The 22,381-nt window shown below is 45.0% G+C and overlaps 3 protein-coding genes and 1 long non-coding RNA gene across 4 annotated transcripts in view; 3 read left to right on the top strand and 1 right to left on the bottom strand.

Annotated features, from left to right (window-relative positions):
- The first annotated feature begins 243 nt into the window (after nt 1–243).
- Nucleotides 244–2,511, top strand: LOC118430898. Its single transcript, XR_004832904.1, has 3 exons — nt 244–309; nt 1,589–1,912; nt 2,295–2,511. It is a non-coding gene; the product is annotated as an uncharacterized LOC118430898 (long non-coding RNA).
- Nucleotides 2,512–3,027: 516 nt separating this feature from the next.
- LOC118430896 lies at nt 3,028–6,023 on the top strand. The gene is made up of 5 exons (XM_035841929.1): nt 3,028–3,155; nt 3,404–3,523; nt 3,905–4,173; nt 4,560–4,659; nt 4,988–6,023. The coding sequence occupies exons 1-5, from the start codon at nt 3,137–3,139 to the stop codon at nt 5,497–5,499; spliced, it is 1,020 nt and encodes a 339-aa protein (XP_035697822.1). The 5' UTR covers nt 3,028–3,136; the 3' UTR covers nt 5,500–6,023.
- A 4,013-nt stretch (nt 6,024–10,036) lies between these two features.
- On the bottom strand, nt 10,037–13,612 carry LOC118430715. Its single transcript, XM_035841720.1, has 3 exons — nt 13,430–13,612; nt 11,610–11,839; nt 10,037–10,780 (listed from the first exon to the last, which is right to left on the bottom strand). Exons 1-3 carry the CDS (start codon nt 13,457–13,459, stop codon nt 10,099–10,101), a joined length of 942 nt encoding a protein of 313 aa, XP_035697613.1. The 5' UTR covers nt 13,460–13,612; the 3' UTR covers nt 10,037–10,098.
- A 2,624-nt stretch (nt 13,613–16,236) lies between these two features.
- Nucleotides 16,237–22,381, top strand: part of LOC118430842 (cilia- and flagella-associated protein 74-like) — a 35,825-nt gene continuing 29,680 nt past the window's right edge. The window contains exons 1-9 of the mRNA XM_035841875.1: nt 16,237–16,413; nt 17,051–17,117; nt 17,316–17,459; nt 18,736–18,834; nt 19,230–19,334; nt 19,635–19,812; nt 19,843–19,892; nt 20,523–20,633; nt 21,044–21,146. Coding sequence (XP_035697768.1) covers nt 16,242–16,413; nt 17,051–17,117; nt 17,316–17,459; nt 18,736–18,834; nt 19,230–19,334; nt 19,635–19,812; nt 19,843–19,892; nt 20,523–20,633; nt 21,044–21,146 — 1,029 coding nt within the window. The 5' untranslated portion in view covers nt 16,237–16,241. The remainder of the gene's footprint in view (nt 16,414–17,050; nt 17,118–17,315; nt 17,460–18,735; nt 18,835–19,229; nt 19,335–19,634; nt 19,813–19,842; nt 19,893–20,522; nt 20,634–21,043; nt 21,147–22,381) is intronic.

Below are 22,381 nucleotides of genomic sequence, written 5' to 3'. Positions count from 1 at the left end.
AATTTTAAAAAATGGTTGAAGTCAAGTCTCTGATACATTCGTGAGCTAAATCATAGTGATTCCATTGTGTAGAAAGTCGAGCCAACACGCCCAACCAAAGAGTCGTCTACTATTCCAGAGTAAACATGGCCTGGCCACGTACCGTGAAAACGCCAGGCCTTCACTGGACCGGCGCTGTAGAGTACTAGTACAGCCCTACGAAATCTAGCAGAAATACTTTTTTCTGAACAATGTTCAAGACCTTGACAATGCTGAGGTGGTGTCTGCTATCGGCCCTGTGGCAAGCCGTCATAACAGACTATTCCACCAGTAAGTATGTCTAGTTCATTGACGGTACAAGTCTACAACACTGTCAGACAAGTGTGCGGTTTCTATCGGAGATTTTTATGATTGTATTTTGAGGGGGAACGCTCATGTATGTCTAATCTGCTATCATAGTATTGTCTGCAATGTCTAGTGTGTTCTATAGAATGTATCCCATTGTATCGTTACGCCTTTTGAGTATAATTTGATTTTGTCCGCTTGGATTATCTTAATCCTGTCCTCACAAAAACACCATGTCGACGAGACCTGGTCAGAGGCGTAACCATCTCACATACTAGTACTTTAACGCAAATGAAAGATGCAAAATGTCAGCTTTTTCAAAGACATTGAATTCCGCAGTACCTAGCTTTATCTATGTGGGAATTTCTAAACACGTTCTGACAACTGAGAGCCAACCATGCATGTAAAAGGCGGAGTGTCAGCCTGCTTTGGAACACTTGTAGACCTTCGCTGTAACTGAAAATGGATAGTTTTGTTTGCTGAGGATTCATTTAGAATAACCTGATATCCTAGGCAACGCATCTGTGGAAACTCTATTTAAGGATACCCTGCGAGTATTTCAATGCGCAGCCATGTCAGACGACTTCTGCGTGACAGAAAGTTGAGAAACCCGAGAAGGTACCATTGTTTACCACAAGGTGTGACGTCACGGTGACGAGCTATGGTAGTGTTAAGAGTCATTGCATGAGAATCAAACCAGGCAGAGGTCGGAAAATGGGGGTCAGCTAAATCCGCTCATATTTTGCATGTGGTGTAGGTGAGGTGGGTGGAACCTTCACCAAACATACATTAAGACTTCTCATTAACCTTTGTAATATTGCCCCAACTATTGTAATCTCCTATTGTATTGACTTTAATTTCATTTAGCTGCAAAAAGAAAGTCGGCCCAGCCATGGCCAATAATGAAATAACAGCCCTATTTTGGTTACCGCTTGTTGTATGTACAGCACTAACCCTGACCCTTTAACCTGGAATCCAGTCTCTCGCTGGCTCGGCCTACCGTACTTAGTGCAGGCTCTCTACGGGGCCACTGTGGGTCTGAGCCGCCGGGATAATCGGCCACACCCGGTAGAATTTTCACGCGGTTGGACTTTGCCCAGGGGGTGGGCTAAAGTCTAACCGCGTGAAAATACTACCGGGTGTGGCCGATTACCCCGGCGGCTGGGAGCTTCCCTGGCCCCGTAGAGAGCCTGAACTAACTACGGTATAAGGCCGAGCCAGCGAGAGACTGGATTCCAGGTTACTAACCCTTTTGTGTCCATAGTTAACATGGGGGCCCACTGTGGCAGCCAGGTCTCCCTGGAGCAGGCGGGTTACATCAGCTGGAGCTACGGCAACAACATGGACTGTTACATCAACCTGGTCGCACCTGGGGCTACCAGTCTCTTATACATGCAGGTAAGGGCACACCTGTTATATCAACCTGGTCGCACCTGGGGCTACCAGTCTCTTATACCTACAGGTAAGGGACACCTGTTATATCAACCTAGTCGCACCTGGGGCTACCAGTCTCTTATACCTACAGGTAAGGGACACCTGTTATATCAACCTGGTCGCACCTGGGGCTACCAGTCTCTTATACCTACAGGTAAGGGAACACCTGTTATATCAACCTGGTCGCACCTGGGGCTATCAGTCTCTTAATTTTAATTATAAGGAAACATCTGTTATATCAAGCTGGTGGCACCTGTCTCTATACCTAAGGGTTCGGCAAGAAGTCCAAGTCAAAAGTTAAAAAGACAAAAAAAAACTTTTGTCAGCACGTTTTTCTTGCCTTTGTCTTGGTTTTCTTGTTGTCTTACTGTTTTCAGTCTTGAGGTTATGTTGGGTATGTCACAAGAAACGCTGGAAGGCTTGCAATGTTTTTTAGCGTCTGTCCTCTCTGTCATGACCAGTGAAAGAACATCTCCTCATTGAGCTAAACTGGATCGCTTCCACAAAGTTTCTTTTTTTCTTGCCTCATCGTCTAGATCCTGGATAACCATATCGAGTCTGGCGGGTCGTCCTGCTACGATCACCTGTACGTATACGAGGGGATCCACACCAGCTTCGCGGGATCCGGGATCCACGCCGACATCTGCGGATCCAGCGGGATCACGGAGTACACGTCATCGCTGGATCACACCCTCACGCTGAGGCTGGTGTCTGATGTCTCCACGTCGGGGTCCTTCAGCATCCTGTACACAGCTTACGGTACGTGTGGATCAGAAAAGGTTTTTAGAGGTGCTCTGAGTACACATATACAAAAAAAATTATTTATCTGACAAAAACATATATGAGAATAAAAAAATAATTCAAAATCCTCACCTGAAGAACATAGCTTTAGGAGGCCCTGCTCTGGTTTCCACTTTTGTGGGCGAGGCCTCGAACTGCGAGTCAATCAGAGAATAAACTTTACCTAAAGAAGCACTTAGGCTATTTTCTGATTGGCTGACAGCCGGTTACTTTGCATATAAAAGTTAAAAGGGCATCATAAACATTAGGGCCAAGCAGCCATCTTTCGACCGAGACGGGGGACGGTACTGACTGCCGGGCATCTTTGACCCATTGCTGACGTCACAACCATTCGGATCAGCTGACATAGGCTTCGGTTCATTTTTAGTTGAGAAGGGTAAGCCTTGTGTACGGAAGTAGTAAAGGAAATATTTCCAACGACCTTACCGTGTGTGTTATATCGTTCTCGTCCCCAGCCGACCCGTTCGGCCCCGCGGCGAGCTGTGAGTCCGGGTTCCCGTGTGACGTCACAGGGAGATGTATCCACACCGACCTGAGGTGCGACTCTGTGGACAACTGTGGGGACAGTAGTGACGAGATGTCCTGCTTAACGTCAGGTAACGGTGCCCTCTCAGCACACACACACACACACACACACACACACACACACACACACACACACACACACACACACACACACACACACACACACACACACATAAACAAACAAACACCCACTCTCTCTCTTTTTTTCCTTTTTATGTCAGTAAAGAAACACCAGGTCAGTATTACAATATTTGTGGAATGCTTAGAATGTTGTTTGGATCTGTTTCATGAAAAAAAAAAACTTTTCTTCCACCCCCAGGCGACACGTGGGTGTGCAGTGACGGGACCCCCGTCCCCTCCTCCCGCCTGTGCGACGGGAACAGGGACTGCACCGACCATGGGGATGAGAGGACAACTTTCCCCACCTACTGCAATACAGGTTCGTTTATTAATTATTTCTTATAGACGATTTATTAAACTTTACGTAACACCTATTTCATATTTCATCCCGGAAACCGAGTATACAATAGTCATCTAGACGCCTTTGAACCACTCACACCGGGATAGACCCATATCCCTTTCAAACGGCGGGTTCCTAAACATGCTCAAGGCGCGGCTTTTCTTTAGCTGTACGAACCAGTCGAGACGATCTACAGCTGCTTTCAAGTCTTTCAGGGCTACACATTACAAGAAGACTCTAATACTCGCCTTCTCTGTGGTTACAGAAATCTAACATTCAAGCTGACGCGACTTTATGTAACACATTATCATCAGACAGCAAGTCATTTTCCACACCTAACGCGATCCATGTTCCATGCAGTTGAAATGGCGCCCTCTTGCTACCGTTCCGTGTACCTGCAGCCGGGCTCTAGCGGTTACATCGTGTACAGCAACAACGCCAGTTACAGCGGCACCGTCTGCGCCACCCACCTCTACACCGGCGCCGGCTACACCGTGCGCCTCGGCCCGTGGGACATGAGCGGCCTGCCCGGCGGGTGTGTGGACATCGTGCACGTGTGTAGCGGGAACGCCATGTACGAGTGTCAACAGAGTACCAGCATTCGCAGCTACTGCGGAAACCGTTACGAGGTAGATGTTTTAAAAAATTTCTTAAACTTTTTTTCATAACCAACAAAGTATGTATACCACAGTAGCAAAAAATGAAACATTTAATGCGTAAACACAATAGGGTACCAGCATTTGCAGTTATACTGCGGACACAATAGCGACAAAAATACGACACCTAATACAAAGAGCACTATTTCTATTTATATATATATATATATATATATACCCTTGATTTGTAAACGTCAAACTTTATCAAAGTAATCACTTTGCTGAAAACAATGTCAACTTTCTTTCCATGATTGAGTTCCAGAAAACAAGATTTTAGTTATCATTATTTCTAACCCACTTTTAAAAATCATTATCATTCATAATTTTTCTGTCAATCTCATATTTTGTAAAATCTCCAGGAATATGTGTCGGACCCGCTGTCTGATGTGACTCTCCGCTTGGAGGGGGGTTCTGCAATAGGAGGAAACTTCCAGATCTTCTACAGTGTGCAGTACAGCGGTAGGTTCACCTGTGCCTCCCTGAGTAAAAGTCCATTTGTGTTGGCATACTATTTACCAACATGAAATATACAAGTTTTGATTAGAGGTCACCTTTTGCTCTTCTTCACGACGACTGAAAGCCCGTCTGTCACTGCATGTCAACCGCCAGACGTTTGAGACCTCAAGGTAGTTGGTAGCCTGTAGCGGCCCCCGTCCCGGTAACCAAGCTGTCATAAATATGCTTTTTCTTTAATAATCTTCTGAATGAAAGCCTTGCAGCCACCTGACAAATATCTATTAAGAAGTATATAATCTAGTTCTAACAATATCTTTTAATTTCCCGCCAGGTCAACAATCCCTGAGGGTCGCCGCCATTGCTGGGATCGGAACAGCTGGGGCTGTGGTCGTCCTCGCTTTGGTGGGCGTGGCGGTGTACTGTTGCTATAGCAACAACAACAGGCCTTCGTCCTCCCCGAGAGTGACCCCCCACGAACACATTCCGATGCAGGACAGAGCGGCCGCCATACAGACTCCGGCGTACCCACCACAAGTCTATTCTACCGACAACGCGTGTCACCAACATCCCAGGCTACGGCAGACCTACCAGGGACCACCACATTACACGTCAGGGATCTCTGCGCACACGTCATCACCCCAGCCTTACACGTCTGTGCTCTCTGGGTACACATCATCATCCCTGTCTTACACGGATCTTCCGTACAACTTGCACACTCCCCCAGCGTACTCGGCTGATCCAAGCTCCCAGCCCCCGCCCTACATGACGTCACAGGAGCCGAACAACCAACCGGTCCCACATCAACCCAATACGGGCCACCAAGGGCTACCTTATCCAGACTAACGGATATTGTTAAAACACAATGCACGGGCAATCTGATCTTCCCTGGATCGTTTGACACTCGAGTTAAAGAACCCAACACACGCATATCGAAAACAGTAGGCGTGACCAGTTGTGCTTGGCGTTACAGGTCCATGCCTTCACTCTCGTCACTCGATGACCATTGATACATGGCCTGAACTTCGTGTGCATTCCGCCAGCTAGTCGGCAAAACTTTATAGCACTGTGGTATTTACTAAAGGATTGTTGACTCCAAGAAGATGTATGAAATGTGATAACATTAAACCGCTTGCAGAATACAAATGAAGCGGCACCTCGCTGTTGTAACATGAACTGCATTTTATCATCTCATACTGTCCATCACAGAAATGTCCACATTTGTTTTCTTCGTGTACTAGTATCATTATCACATCACCATGTAAGGGTTACAGTGGTTTCTAATCTCATCAAGAGGTGTCCATTGCATGTTGAGTACGGCCTCGTAAAGTTTTATCACACAAAGTCCGCATCATTGAATACACCATGAAATATTGATACACATTCCTGCCGTGTTTAATCTGGTTCAGACAAACGCGAACATTGTTCACAGCTCATGGCACTGAGGTTTTCTCGGGAAAGTTATTTGGAAACTTCAGCTAAGTGTCCAAGTATTCCAGAAAGCTTGTCGAGGAGAGATAGGCACAGGTCAGTACTAGCTTTTCTCGGGAAACTGTTATTTGGAAACTTCAGCTAAATTTTCAAGTATTTCAGAAAGCTTGCCAAGGAGAGCTAAGCACAGGTCAGTACTAGTAAACGTAGTTTAGTGTAGTAGGTAATGTATAATAACTTCATTTACGAAAATTTGGAAACTTCGTCGTGCAGAGACGTCACTTCCGCATAGGGTCTGGGGAAACAAGGCTGAGGTGAGTTCGTGCGTTCGTAAAGGTGGGGTCACACCTGCGTATATACTTAAGTCCGTATGAGGCGCGCATGGGAGTATTTGCCTCCATCAGGCCCCACAGGTCGTTGGAAAATATTAGAAATTGTACAAACGTAAACAGGTAACATGTCGGACGAGTTAGCTGGGTCGCTAACATTACTTCTCGGTCAGCTGACTCATCTGGTATGTTATGTATCTATATTTGTCCAATTTTTACTATTTTTCCCGCGACCTGTGGAGCCTGGTAGAGACTAAGAGCTCCATACGCACCTCATACGGACTTGAATATATACGCATGTGTGACCCCACCTTTAGCAGGTGTTCGGTTGGCGATAAGAATTTGCGGCAACTTTTCCGGCAAAGGCTCCCGAATGCCACACGACTGTTTCAGCACTGCTCACAACAACGTAACCCGTCATCGAAACCTTTCGTGCGAGAAATGTATGTCTCTGTATACGGAAAGAATATTATGTTATGTTCCTGTTTGTGCGAGCGAGTTCTGTGTTTTAAAATTAAAGGGTATTTTATACACCTTCGTTACCACCTTACCAATGATATTCTTGACAGAATATTTATGCTCCGAGCTCCGTGCATTTGGGAAATTTCATTCTTTATTGACATGTGGCTGCATGGAGTTAGACACATTTCTGTGTTAGCAAATCCTCACAACGTTAATTGGAGTAAACGTTCAAATTGTTTTTTTTTCCTTCTCAGTTCCATTGAGACGAGAAAATAAGAAAGGGCAAACCGTAAAACGACAACATGACTCGCATGTTCCAAATGTTCGCCTTTGTCGTCGTCCACTCAAGCTTTGTGGGCGCTCACGCGGCAAGGGACGGTACTGCAAGGCACGCTATACGGCACGCAAACGGAGCCATCCACGCGGCAGGGGACGGTACTGCAGGACACACCATACGGCACGCTAACGGAGCCACCCACGCGGCAGGGGACGGTACTGCAAGGTATGCCATACGGCACGCAAACGGAGCCACCCACGCGGCGAGGGACGGTACTGCAGGGCACGTCATACGGCACGCAAACGGAGCCACCCACGCGGCAGGGGACGGTACTGCAGGGCACGTCATACGGCACGCTAACGGAGCCACCCACGCGGCAGGGGACGGTACTGCAGGACATGCCATACGGCACGCTAACGGAGCCATCCACGCGGCAGGGGACGGTACTGCAGGGCACACCATACGGCACGCTAACGGAGCCATCCACGCGGCAGGGGACGGTACTGCAGGGCACGCCATACTGCACGCTAACGGAGCCATCCACGGAAGACAAAAGATGCTGAATATTAGTGTCCCAAACGCAACACAGGCAGCTCAAAAGCCTGCAAAGAATGAAGGCCTTTTTAGCACACAATTTTACGCTACGACTAGCAAAGCTATGGGCCAGTCACACACGCTTTTCAACAGCGCTGACAAGATTTCATCGCAGTTTTGCCCAACGTTTTGTTGCCATCTCAACATTTCTTGCTTTTACAACACCCAGCACAGAGCAGACTACGCATGCGTGGACGGTTCACCATCACGTGACGTCACTTGCGACATTACCCAGAGTGCACCGAGCGAGAGAAAGAAGTACTGGAAACGAGTTATGCACATGCGCACTCCCATCACTAGCGTTTGTGTATCCGAAACTCTCAACAACCAAACGGATTACAAACTTCATTGCCACATCCGGGACATACAGGACTTCACATACTCTATTGGAGGCGTGTACAACAGATCTGCATGGTACCCTGGGCACGAGTCTGTTTGGGGCAGGCCCTGCCTCGTTTTCATCCACGTGAACACCACGTACCCAGAGTTAGAGCCGGTTATTGACAAGGCCATGGCGTATATCGGGATCATTGCGCTGGTGGGGTTTGTGGGGTTTATATGTGTGCTGGCCAGGCATCGGGATGGGGATAAATAAGAGGGGGAGAGATAGAGAGAACGAGGGAGGAGAGAGGGGGATGCCGAGAGAGCTAGAAAGAGAGAGAGAGCGCGCATGAGAGTGAGTGTGAGAGAGAGAGAGAGAGAGAGAGAGAGAGAGGGAGAGAGAGAGAGCGCGTGAGAGTGAGTGAGAGAGAGAGAGGGGGGAAAGAGAGAGAGAGAGAGGGAAAGAGCGCATGAGAGTGAGAGTGAGTGAGTGAGAGAGGGAGAGAGCGCGCATGAGAGTGAGTGAGGGAGAGAGAGGGAGGGAGGGAGAGAAAGGGAGGGAGAGAGAGAAAGGGAGGGAGAGAGAGAGAGAGGAGAGGGCAAATAAAGATCTAGTTAGGGAGATGGGAAGAAAGAGAGGCGAAAAGAGAGGAGTATTAAGACGTAACTATACGCCTAACCTTATACAAGAACGAAACTCATTTATTAGAGTAGATGAGAGTTGTTGTCTATGTTTATTATATCAATAGTTCTTTATGATAGTATCACTATATCGTCATCTTTATTTATAGGTATTGCACATTATTTTATTGCAGTGACTATATGACTTGAAATTGACAATGATTGATGCCAAGTAACAAATAATGTTAACTACATTCTAGCAGATTTGTATACATAAAAGACAAGTACACTCATCTATCATTAAAAGTAGAATGCAACAATTTGGATACATCAGTAGTATGTTTACGTATCACGTCCTCGTTATAGCAGCCTTTGCAACGACGCTTTGGATTTGGCGAATAGAGCTAAGTTGTCCGTTGACATATCATCTGTCATATACGAAAGCAAAAATTGCACTCCTCGACCTAAATTGTATGAACGTATATGTGGCAAGCTTCATTGTGATACCTGTAGTTTAACTAAGGAGTTGACATTAAAATTCGGAGATTTTTATGCTTCCGGGCGTTTCGATTGACATCCATCACTCTTTTTTTGTCTCACTAGAATAACTGTGACAACAAATCAATACACCTGTCTGTACTTTACACCTGTCTTCTCCGTCAAGACCAGGGCAAGAGCAACTCAACTATTCACGGATTTCCCTCGAGCTAAACGTGTTCGACATTTCCTGCATTTGCGCTTATTTTCCAGTCATCACTCATTCCACATTACTCCTACACGGTGCACAGATACCCAAGTACACATGATAGTTCGGCTCCATGATCCTTATTAGGCTAACGTCACATTTCCAAACCGGGGCCCGGCCGGGCTGCTTGTGAAAATTAAAACCGAAATGTGTGCATGAAAAAAACACAAATAATGCCTACGACTATTCTCTTTACGTCTTCTCTTAGTTTGGTGTCTTTTATGTCATATTTTTCGTTCCCGAAAGCTGGTCGGCCGGGCCCCGGTTTGGCATGTTGTACATGTGACGTAGGCCTAAAGGCACGCCTCTCGCATAGTCAAAAATCCGCCAGGTGGAGCTTCTCAACGTTCTGTCCTTTTACGTTGGAGATTGAGACTGCCCTGTCACCACTTCTGCCACACTCGTCCTACACAGCGGACAGATACCCGAGTACCAGCATCGGTAGTTCAGGTTCATGTTCCTTGTAGTGCACCTCTCGTCAGTGATAGAGAAATTTCTCATGTAACATGTTGGAGGTTGAGGATTTTATTTTCCTGTCACCACTTCCTCCACACTAGTCCTGCACAGCGGACAGATCCCCGAGTACTGGTAGTCCGTGTCCATGATTCTGGTAGCGCACCTCTCGTCAGTGGTGGGGAAATTTCTTATGTTGGAGGTTGAGGATTTTATTTTCCTGTCACCACTTCCTCCACACTAGTCCTGCACAGCGGACATATACCCGAGTACTGGTAGTCCGGGTCCATGATTCTGGTAGCGCACCTCTCGCACAGTCTGTCATGCCCGCACGGAACCAGCCGCACACGACTCTTCCTGTGCAAACACACCGCGCACCGCTCTCTCTTCCCTCTCCCCGGTGCCTTTTTACACAGTTCGGGACGTGTTTGTGTTTTCTGTGTAGTAAATCTCAGTTCTTCCGCGCCACGGGTTGGTTGTCGTTCGGAATGTGTGGTCGCGAATCTGTGACTAGTTTCTACGTTCCTGATCCTCCTGCGCAGCCCGGTCCTGATGCTGGGCAGGATGAGGAGGAGCGCCCACATCATCACCATGGGAACGCCGAAGAACAGCATGAGGAAAGTTCGTCCTCGGAACGGACGTCTTTCCGAGAGAACCGGCGCGTCGCTCCCGAACAACATCTCGTCTTCACTCCCGCTCGTGTCCTCCTCGCTGTCGGTGTCGTCACGTGTCGGACCGGGTCTTGTCACAAACCGGCGGAAGTAAACACAGTTTTCTAGGTACGAGTTGAAGAACGCCGCGTTCCTTCGGAAACGTCTTAGAACCCCGCTGAGGAGAGACTCCTTGGCGGCCGCGAAGAAGAACCAGACTGTCGCCAAGACGTCCACTAAGAACCTGGTGATAATTTAAAGACATTGTTATGAGTTACGTCTCTGAAGGTTAGATATACAGGTAACAAGATAAGGTATAAGATAGTGTCTGCTATCTGAAACGTCTGGCCGTTCCCCAACCATATGCAGTTGCTTGAGTAACTGCTATTTGACGTATTATGTTACAAATAGGGAAAAAGTTGCCTTCATCGTGAAATTTTAATCGTCAGAACAAATGACTAAACAGAGTATGATATACCGAACAATACATTCTTCATCTTCTGTTTTTTTTGTGATTCTGGAGTAGACTTTGGCATTCTGCGACACTTAGTATCCGTTTTCGACTATTAATGTGAGAAAAATTTCATTTTGTAATTTTTATTAATTGATCGCAAACTGTATCTGTTTTTGCGCGGCCCGTTTGCCCTTTGACCCGGAACACGTGAGAGTGACGTCACTCGTAGTTTGCTGGGCAGGCGGGTCGCACGCTTTTCCTCTGCTCTCCCTTTTCACCCTCCACCACCCCTTTTCTCCGCCAAATGTTATTGAAGGTTAAGAATTTTATTATAGTTGTTTAAGTAGTATTAGTGCTGTGTTTTTCTCCGAAAAAGTTTTTCTTGATTAAACTTTTTCCTTTTTTCTGCCAAACCGTGTCCTTGTTTGAGTTTGTCCGATAATTGCAATTCATAACACACATTTCCTCATTTTGCATCAGCTTTGTATGATTTACAGAATGGTGGAAAACTTTGCGGACGAAACATTATGCACGCGTGCATATCAGACGTAGAATGGAACCAGCATGGATCTATATGCAAATAAACAAAAATAAATAAACAAACAATAAACAAACGGACCTGGTAACGCCGAAGCAGACTGCTAGCACGATCCTGACGCACACAGAGGCGCTGACGCATGCGCACAACGTGACTGTGTTCTGTCCCAGCCTCAACAGCAGAGACACGAGACTGGCGTCTGTAGCGTGGAGGTAGGACTGTAAGGCCGACAGGGGGAGGATCTGGGCACATAGCTGCACGGCAGAGTAGGTCAGGATACCGACAAACACACCAGCTTTACCAAGGGCTGTCTGTGTGGGAACATGTAACAAAAAGAGTATTCGGCAACTTTGTTTCGATACTGACTAGTCATCCGTGATGGTACTGCAGCACCGCAAAGTTTGTGCCCGTTAGTCTTTAGCTTGAATATGTAAAAGCTTTGTATATAGCAGGAAGGAGCATGTTTGAAGAGAGGGAGAGAGGGAGAGAGGGAGAGAGGGAGAGAGGGAGAGAGAGAGAGAGAGAGAGAGAGAAAGAGAGAGAAATGCTTTCTTTTTCCATTAGCCGCAATACAAAAAAATATATATATTGTACACCGCTAATCGTCCTGGACACACATGTTGAGCTATAGCGAGGGAGCGATTCCCGCCAGCGCACCGCCAAGGTAAAAGTCCAAGGTCAATGATGATAAGCCGGCGACTACAGCTCATTACGTCATACTTGGAACACGTACGTACGGACTCTGACCCACAGTTGACCTCCCACGAGTCAACAAGCCGGCATATTGATTGTAATGTTATACCTGGGTTAAGGCTTATTTCGAAGCAGATGTGAAAAGTCAAAATTGTAAGGTTTCTGAGGCTCTTGGAACTATGGAACACTTGAGTACTGTAGTGTCCGACCGATGATAACTAATTTGTCACTAGTACAACCTTTGTCAAGACCACTGCAGCAGCAGGACACAGTGGACTACTACTACAACCTTTTCCGTTACAATACAACTGAACCAGCGTTAACTTAAAATCACACACGTCATGACCAAAGCCAGAGACATCGCCTCGTCAGTTGGCACGACTGTCGTGTTTACATGACATGCGAGTCACGTAAAACAGAGAGTTCCAAACATCACGTCCTTGCCAGACAAGGTCTGCAGAGACCGACCACGTCCTTAGGCCGGCTCAGCCTGCGACTTTCTCTCACAACAATTTATGACACAGGAAGCCAAAACCTAACACTAACCTTCCTATATATAGCAGGCTTCTTGGATGGAATTTTTCTGTCCTTTTGCCGTTGTTACTACTTATCATGATTTAAGATGTAACCGTTTTCACGGAAAGGCCGAAAAACTGATTTGTAATAAGAAAATAGCACAGATTAGCCAAGGAACCTGCGATATAGGCGTCGCTATCAGACCAAACAGGAAGACTCTTCAATCCTGTAGGCAGTCTCGGAACAGCTGACGTGATAAAACATCACGCTTGTACAGATTGAGGTCACATAGCTACTACCTACAACTTTTGTTGGTTAGACAATCGTGTAAAGCGTAAATAAGGAATACAAAACGAGGAAAGCCACTAGGAACTTGCCCTAAATCAATATTGAAATGTGTTTTTGCGCATACGAAATATGAAAACTATCAACACACAGCTTCATCGCTTAAATTGAGACATGCTTGCAATTGCCAAAATAGATGTAAATCCAGACACATAGACAGACACAGTGAGACACCGAAAACAATACCTCCTTTATGGAGGTTATCATGTAGGTAACAACACTTAAAGGCTAAAGCAAAGGAATAGGTTTCTTCAACATTAAATACACAATAACATACATTAGAATACAAACAATACGAAGTTACCTTTGTAAGCAGACTAGCCTAACACACGTAACGTTATACGTACCGCTATGTGGCCTAGTCTATGTCGTGGCATGATGGCTGCTGGGGGTCAGGTTTCAGAAAGACATGAACGGTTACACATGTAGGTAACGTTACAGAACTTTGTGGTGTCATGCCAAACGCTATGCGCTGCTATTTCCCGTCTGAGGCACATATCAGCGGTTCTTTACCATAGCCAGAAAACTTTGCCAACAATTTGGACCGTTCCACACAGACAAAGGGGTGGACAGCTCTCCATCATAAAGTTACATGCAGCTATGTTTGTTTGCACTACATTCAACCCAGTGAACACTTTAGAATTAATAATGAACATAGTTATAGACATCAAATATAGACAGTATATGTCTTCGTGTGGTATAATTGGAACTGTCATTTTCGAGTCACCCCCTCTTTTGTGATAGGCTCACCCACCCTTCAGTAGTTCTAACCGTTAGGTCAGATCAGGAGGACTTTGAACGAATCTCTCCCCCGACAAAGGTCAGAAAAACAAGCGGCTGTAGAATGTTAGGCAAACACCGCGGCAGGTTGGCGTGTGTATAACCTGGGCAGTTTACATAGTGCGGCTAAGTCAGCTGTTTGTGTTAGATCATACGCTAAACTTAGCATGTTGATTTATTCATACTCATGTAACGTTTATGAATGAATGAATGAATGAATGAGTGAATGAATGAATGAATGAATGAATGAATGAATGAATGAATGAATGAATGAATGAATGAATGAATGAATGAATGAATGAATGAATGAATGAATGAATGAATGAATGAATTTTTATTGCCGATCGTTTAGATCGCACAAGGTACAATGTATGGCAACCAACAACAATGACTAATAGCTATACAGACAATAGTACTACGGGGCTACATACAGAACAACAAAATATTATCGATAACAATCTCGTCTCGCATTTGGAATACGGTATAAAGAAACTGACCTTCGTAGATGGATAAGTTATGTAACCGTTGGGTTAAGTCATTGTGTGCAATGTATGAGTTCGTTTGCATGTAACGTTATAGTTTTAGAAGTCGCTGTAGTTTTACTGTGTCAAAGGAGCTTGAGATTGCGTCATTAAAATACGCGAAGTTATAATGTTAACAAATTCAAAACCAGGTTGTTAACAGTTTTTGGGTGATCTTGCAATTTTGGCTGACTACATTTCATCATTTGCATGTAGACAAAGACAATTACAAATTTACAATACTAGTAGTTATATGGCGCGACACTCAAGTTAATAACTTACTATCAAGACGCCACATAGAAAGAACGAATTCATATAGGATATAGTACGCAACCAAGTATTTTCTGTTGTATTGTAGTTTGCGTTATATATTGTCAATGAAACATTTCTTCACACTGAGTCCGCCTTGGCAGCTCTCAGACGAACGCGTAGACATCTTTACAAAACGTACATAAAAAACATTCACATGTAATCGGGTTATTTTGTAGTTTTAGGCAGTCGGTCACCTATTATTTTCGATAACTTGGTACTTAAGAAATGTGGAAGTTGTTTTCGCATTGTGTAATGTTCGATTACATTATCAGACATCCATTGAGTTTCATATCATCTGCAGATATGGTAAAAGTCGCTAGAGGCGCTATTCTGAAGTCGCACTGGCGACTCTGGGAACAAGAGCAGTCACGTGACCCATGTTGCTACGAACATGGCGGACAAAACAACAACTTCAGTCCGTGATTGATCGTAGATCGGGAATTATCGTTTCTGTATTCAGAAACTGCAACTAACCTAAGGTAGGAACGATTCTTTAGATTTGATAGAAGACATCCGTGTGAATTCTAGACTTATGGTCTTTTTTACAAGCGTGACTCGGACTATTTTCCGTGTTGAACCGATGGGCTGTCATGTCATCTGTATACATACATGGTCACGGAGGGTTGGGGGGGGAGTGATTTATTGAAAATTTTGGGAGATAGTGACGTTTTCTGGGTGCATGACTTCTTTGCCAACCGTGTACACAAGGTGTACATGAGTCTACAGTCTCCCACATTAACATCTACAGATAGCGAACACAGGCTGTCTGCCTGTCAGAGAAGCCCGCCCGGCAGAAAACGTAATAATTTTCATCTCCAAGCAGAGGTTAGGCTCTGGCTGGTTTTGCGCCTTTTCTCGGGGCCGTTTTTTTATCGGGCTGGTGCCAGATCCCAAGTACCAGATAGTTCCACACGTAGACCCCCTTTCCTGTTAAAGGTGGGATTGTATATTCTCTCATATGTAGCCTCTCTGACCCCCGTTCGAACCAGCGGGGTTTGCGGTCTAGGATATCGGTGGATTGGAGGTTGAAGGAGTGTCATTGGTTGTGCTTTAGGTGGTTGAAAATGGCAGAAGAGTAGCTGTTGTCGCTGGGTTTGCAATGTTCTTTGTACCTTGCTTTTTGGCATATAATATAAGATTAACATGATGTATGATAGCCATCTGAATGTACGTGTAAATACCTTGAATCTTTAACTTGAACCACAGCCAGTCGATACCCTTGCAATTATTGCCGCCAGTAGGTACCCAATCTTAATATTGAGACTGTTTTACGTGCTTGAGGCACCTCCTCCAACACGGAACCCCCATTTTACGTCCCTTCCGAAAGACGGATGCAATCCCTTACAACATGTCCAAGCTGAGCCGACCCTGGAATCAGATTTAGGTCCAGATCCATGGCCATGGAATTGGATCCAGATGGCCAAGCAGCGGGGTTGCTTTATTGCTCGGCCACAGAGTCATGCTATTAAGTATGGATCCTGAGGCAGAATATACCAGTCCATTATCATAACATCTAAATGATGTTTTTTGTCTGTAGACTTCCAAAATGGACCCAGAAGAAGAGGAGGAGTATGACAGTCCTCTGGAGGATGGGATGGAGGAGGAGGAAGATGAGGACCAGGATGATGCTGACCTGAACTCACCTCTACCTGAGGACATGCTGGAGGAACCCCTGGGTGCAGTGGGACAGTCCAGGCAATGGATGGAGTCTGATGAAGGTAAGGGTGATACCATGTCTGTTATAGGGGTGTATGTGAGACATGCTGGAGTAACCCCTGGGGGCAGTGGGACAGTCCAGACAATGGCTGGAGTCCAATGAAGGTAAGGGTGATACCATGTCAGGTTATAGGGGTGTATGTAGGACATGCCGGAGGAACCCCTGGGGGCAGTGGGACAGTCCAGGCAATGGATGGAGTCTGATGAAGGTAAGGGTGATACCATGTCTGTTATAGGGGTGTATGTGAGACATGCTGGAGGAACCCCTGGGAGCAGTGGGACAGTCCAGGCAATGGATGGAGTCTGATGAGGGTAAGGGTGATACCAAGTCAGGTTATAGGGGTGTATGTAGGACATGCTGGAGGAACCCCTGGGAGCAGTGGGACAGTCCAGGCAATGGATGGAGTCTGATGAAGGTAAGGGTGATACCATGTCTGTTATAGGGGTGTATGTGAGACATGCCGGAGTAACCCCTGGGGGCAGTGGGACAGTCCAGGCAATGGATGGAGTCTGATGAAGGTAAGGGTGATACCATGTCTGTTATAGGGGTGTATGTGAGACATGCTGGAGTTATGGGCCTTATGAAGTTTGGGATGAGTTTGCAGTAAGAAAAATTAATGTTTCTGTTTCTGTCCCCAGGTGCCCTTGACAGGGAGTATGAGAGTGATCCTGAGATCTACAGTGAGGAGGAGGAGTCACTCACAGGGTGAGTTGTCTGGAGTTTCACTGTTTTTTTTTTTAGATTTGTTTGAATTAGAAAAAAATTTAGAAAGTTGATCTTAACCGCATGGAAAATATCAAGACATAAACCACTCAGGAGAGAGAAGGCAATCCTCCAACGCAGACTGACAGAGAAGTTATGATATGATTTTATACCTATGATTGTACTGTTAAAACCACACAGAGAAGAGAGAGAAGGCGGTCCCCCCATCACGGAGAAACAGAAGCAGACCCGATCGGAGCACATCCGGATGATGGCTCTGAGGAAACATCTGGACCAGCTGAGTGAGAAGGTGTTGGAGAAGGAGTACCAGGTGCAGAAATGCAGGTGAGAAAAACATTGCTGTAACTTTGGTGGTTTTTGTCTTAGTGCACATTCTTCACTTTAAGCAGATAGAACATGTGACTTAGTGAGCAGTGGATCATTTTTTTTTTTTTTTTCACCTTTTATTCACAAGTCATAGATCTAAAGTACAGAACATTAAAAGATAATCACCAAATCACTATAGAACATACGACTAAATATACAGAACTAAAGTCGATCATTATAGAATATTTGAACTAGCATTACCTTACCATTTTACACACTAGTCTACCTTTACTCAGTCATCTAGACATATGCAATACTATCATACTATAACACATTTACATATTGTTGCAGGGGCCATTCCCACTGGCTTTTTTGGGCTAGGGTTTGCTCCCTAGGACTTTTTTTACAGTGGTGTTTTATCCCCCCTGGATTTTTTGTGCTAGGGTTTCTTCCCCAGGACTTCTGTGCAGGGGTGTCATCCCTGGGTTTCTGTGCAGGGTTTTCCTTCCCTGGTTTCAATTTTACACATATCACAAATTTACATGAATATTACTCAAACATTCCATTTGCATTAAAAAAAATCAGAAGATTCAAAAGGAATCACAAATATAAACACATCAAGTATACCACTATCTTAGCACTAACAAACTCACACAAACATTGCAATGTTTACAAATACAACATTAGGCTTACAAAAAAACCTTAACATTAGAACAATAAACACAAGAAGCAAACGTCAAAAGCTAAAAACATTAAAAAAAAAATACACAAACATGATCATCACATCAGTATTAAAGACAAAAATACACAAATAAGTAGGATACAAAACAGTCTAACACTAGTTACAGCAAGCATACAATTTCCAAAAAACAAACATTACAATTTACAAAAAAAAGCTGCATAAGCAGGTTTACACAAAAAGACATGATCAACTTTACAAAGCAATAGAGCAAACAAGAAGAAAGTAGTCATCACTCATCCAGAATTGAGAAAAAAAAAAAACAAAGCGTGACTGCCGTGGCTTGCCTCGCTTTCGACCATCGAACATGTGACTTAGTGAGCAGTGGATCATAAGTTGTAGAAAGCCTATGGCGCCCCCCATCTCTGCCAAGGGAATGTCGTAATGGGGAAAATTGCTGCAGAAGTTGGGGGGGGGGGGGCAAGTTTGCTCACAAAAATACTTTCAGAACATCTGTTGAATCTTGATATTTGAAATTCATTGGTGGGAAGTTTTCGATATGAAGAAGTTGTTTTGGTGTCTGACTTTCTTCTGTGATATCTCCCCCCTCCCCAGGGAGGCGCTGAAGACGTGTCGTGAGAAGCTGGATGTTCTTGAGAAGGAGCGGGACCAGGTGTACCTCAGGATTAAGGAGGAGGAGGAGAAGGAAAACCAGTGAGTCTTAAAACTATTTTTCTTCTTCTTCTACTTGTAACTTGTGTTAAGGAATAAAGACTGTCCAGTATCTACTTGTGCAACCAGGTTTTGTTTGAAGCAGCCAGATTATGGCATAACATTACACAATGTGTAATCGCCACATAAGAACTTCCAACAAGTAGCAGTTAGTTAAGTCTCTGAAAATAAAGATGGTACTACTCTTAAAATGGTAAAGGTACAGTTCTTTTGTGCTTTCTAACTCATCTACAGCAAATGCTTTAACTCTAAGCTAGTACAATGATTGCTTTTTGCTGATCATCATTATTGATAGTTAAAATGTTAAAATTTTAAGATAGATTCGGATATGTGTGAACTTTCTCACAAGACCCTAACGTGCCCCCCTCCCGCTGCAGTGCCAGTCTCCACCGCCTGAGGGCGCAACATGGCCGTCTGCTGGACGAGCTGACAGCAGAGGAGACTCTGGAGAAACAGATCATAGATCAACTGGATGAGGCAGAGTAAGGATGAACTTTCACTTTTACCTGACACTGCATAATAAAGGAGAAAATAGTTTCGCCTTACTCTAAGCAGGACCATCCATCACATCTACATGTAGATATTCCCTGGCCAAAGCTCTGAGGTTTCCAAGTTACAAAAGTTGTCTCATCTGTAAAACAGATCATTGATTGATTGCTTCATTGATTGATTTTACCTGTAGGTACACCTTCCCCAAAGCTCAGGTTGCGCAGGGGAAGGTTCATTGATTGATTGATTGATTGATTGATTGATTGATTGATTGATTGATTGCTTACCTGCAGGTACACCCTAGCCAAAGCCCAGGTTGAGCAGGGGAAGTTCCTGCTGGCTGGGGAGGAGCTCCGACTGGAGGAAGAGCGGATGCAGAAGGAGCGAACGGAGAACGCCACCCAGCGGGGGAGACGGGAACTGTTGGCCACTCAGCAGGCCGAGAGGAGGAGAAAAACTAGGGAGAGGTTAGTAAACAATGCCCCCTAGCAGGTTAGATAGGAACTGCTGGCCACTCAGCAGGCCGAGAGGAGGAGGAAATCTAGAGAAAGGTTGGTATTCCCCCATCCAGTGATGTTACCGCCACCTGCATTTGATGTCCTTAGTCAGACAGAACCCTGTCAGTCTCTGTCAGTGACTAGTCAGACAATGGGAAATGACCGATGTTAACTATCACGAGGACGGCACTGTATATTGCCGTGAAAAAAGATTTGAAAATTCCCACCTCTCCTTCCTTCCCAGGGAGCACATAGCAACAGCCCTATCTCTACATTGTTAAATAAGGATGTAAGACTTGTGTACATGTATATTATATGATATGCCACTGTAAGTTTAGTTTGTAGTGGCAAGTTATTGGACATAGTAAAACATGGGAAATTTCAGTTCTTCACAAAACATGTAACAAGCTAAAACATAGCAGTATATTAGGTAGCCCTTTGAGATTCAAGATAAACCACCAAGATGGAGTTCACTATCACAGATGAACCTGACAACAATTTCTTGCCATATGTACATTTAGTCTGAGAGTTAACACCTTTCCTTGCCTTCCAGGGAACACATGGCAGCATTCCTGTCTCTACATTGTTAAATAAGGATTGAAGACTGTCATGCTTGTGTATATGTACATCATAATTGCCACAGTAAGTGTAGTTAAAGTGTTCCCACCTCTCCTTCCCTCTCAGAGAGCACATGGCTGCTGTCCGTGAGCGGGAGAGGAAACATCGTCAGGCCATGGCGGCCGCACGGAGGAGCAGGGAACAGGCCAACAAGTTCCTCAAGGAGACTTTAGCAAGGTGAGTCGGGAGTTATGTATGTGGAGAAAACTAAATTACTTCTGTATGGATCATTGGACACATTTTCAGTCAATTGCACAGTCAATTGCAAAGTCACCCGTACTCTTCTTCATACTAAAGTGTGTTGGGTTGATCTATGTGCACATATTTGATGCCGAAAGCTCTCTGATACAAGGTGCTTCATCATTCAAAATCATTCAAAGTGATGAGTATGTCCATAGTCAATGGGCTCAAACCAAAGGCCTCTTGATATGTTGACTTGCTTAGCTACATTTTTGTGTGTTTAGCTAGAACACTACACTGTAAAGCTTCATGTTTAATCTATTGAAGTCTGCCCATGTTTTCTACATATACCCATGGCCAGAGCCAGGGTCATGTGCATACTGTGACTCTGTTTTTATTCTCTGCAGGGTCCGTGCCCAGGACACAGAAGAGGAGGAGCGCAGCAGACAGCAGATGGAGCACAGGATGAGAACCCTACTGTCTCTCAAGACAAACATCACTGCTAACAGGGTACGTAACTGTCGTTCATTCTCTCACTCCCTCCCTCCCTCCCTCCCTCCCTCACTCACTCACTCACTCACTCACTTGAGAACCCTGCTGTTTCTCAAGACCATCATCACTGCTAACAGGGTAACACTTTCTCTTACTCTCTCTCTCTCTCTCTCTCTCTCTCTCACACTAACTCACTTACTGAGAACTCTGCTGTCACTCAAGACAAACATCACCGCTAACAGGGTAACACTCGTTTATTCTCTCTCTCTCTCACTCACTCACTCTCACTGAGAACTCTGCTGTCACTCAAGACAAACATCACCGCTAACAGGGTAACACTCGTTTATTCTCTTACTCTCTCTCTCTCTCTCACTCACTCACTCTCACTGAGAACTCTGCTGGCACTCAAGACCAACATCACTACAAACAGGGCAACACTCGTTCATTCTTTCACTCTCTCTCACTCACTCTCTCACTCTCACTGAGAACCCTGCTGTCTCTCTTTGAAATTGAAATCTTTGAAATCTTTATTAACATACCACGTAGCAGACATTTAGTTATGTCTGAATTATGTTGGTATTTACATGTGCTCCTCCGGGGAGAGATACCCTATAAGTTAAGTACATCAATTTAAAAAGACAGCATAGTTCAAAATCTCAATTGCTAACAATACGATTTGTATCACGAATAAGGAACCATTGGTCTTAGACTACATATCACAATCAAGACAGGTGTTCGGTTAATATGGAAAGACGTGCACAATATAATAGTCGATATAACTTGTTCAAAAATGTGTTCAAAAGTCACTCAGTTCGTTCAAAAGTCACTCAGGGATCAGGCCATACTTGTTAATCAGTTGGCACATGTACGGTATTGGCGAGTTTCTATATCTATTGGTTCGTGCTGCTGGGCAATCTAACTTGTCACTGTTTCTGGTAGTGCGGCCAGTTATCTGAAATTTTTGCGGGGGTAGCCAGTCTCTGTACTCAGATTTCAAGAGTGACTTAGCAAACTTAACACATAACAGTTCCCTTCTCTCAGATAGCCGTGACAGTCCTAGCCGTTGGAGTGCACGGTCGTATCCGACGTAGGAGTCACCAAGAATAATGCGGCACGCCCGTCTTTGGATCCGCTCAAGGCTTCGTTCTTGGGTTTTAGTGAGACCGGGGGACCAGGCAGGAGCTGCATACTCCAGGATAGGTCTAATGTATCCTGTGTAGATGGTGGTGAGGTCACTGTGGGAGAGGTGAACC

Source organism: Branchiostoma floridae, chromosome 14, assembly GCF_000003815.2.
Source record: "Branchiostoma floridae strain S238N-H82 chromosome 14, Bfl_VNyyK, whole genome shotgun sequence".
Classification (NCBI taxonomy): domain Eukaryota; kingdom Metazoa; phylum Chordata; class Leptocardii; order Amphioxiformes; family Branchiostomatidae; genus Branchiostoma; species Branchiostoma floridae.
The sequence above is the reverse complement of the archived record's forward strand: the minus strand, read 5'-3'. Positions and strand labels throughout refer to the sequence as shown.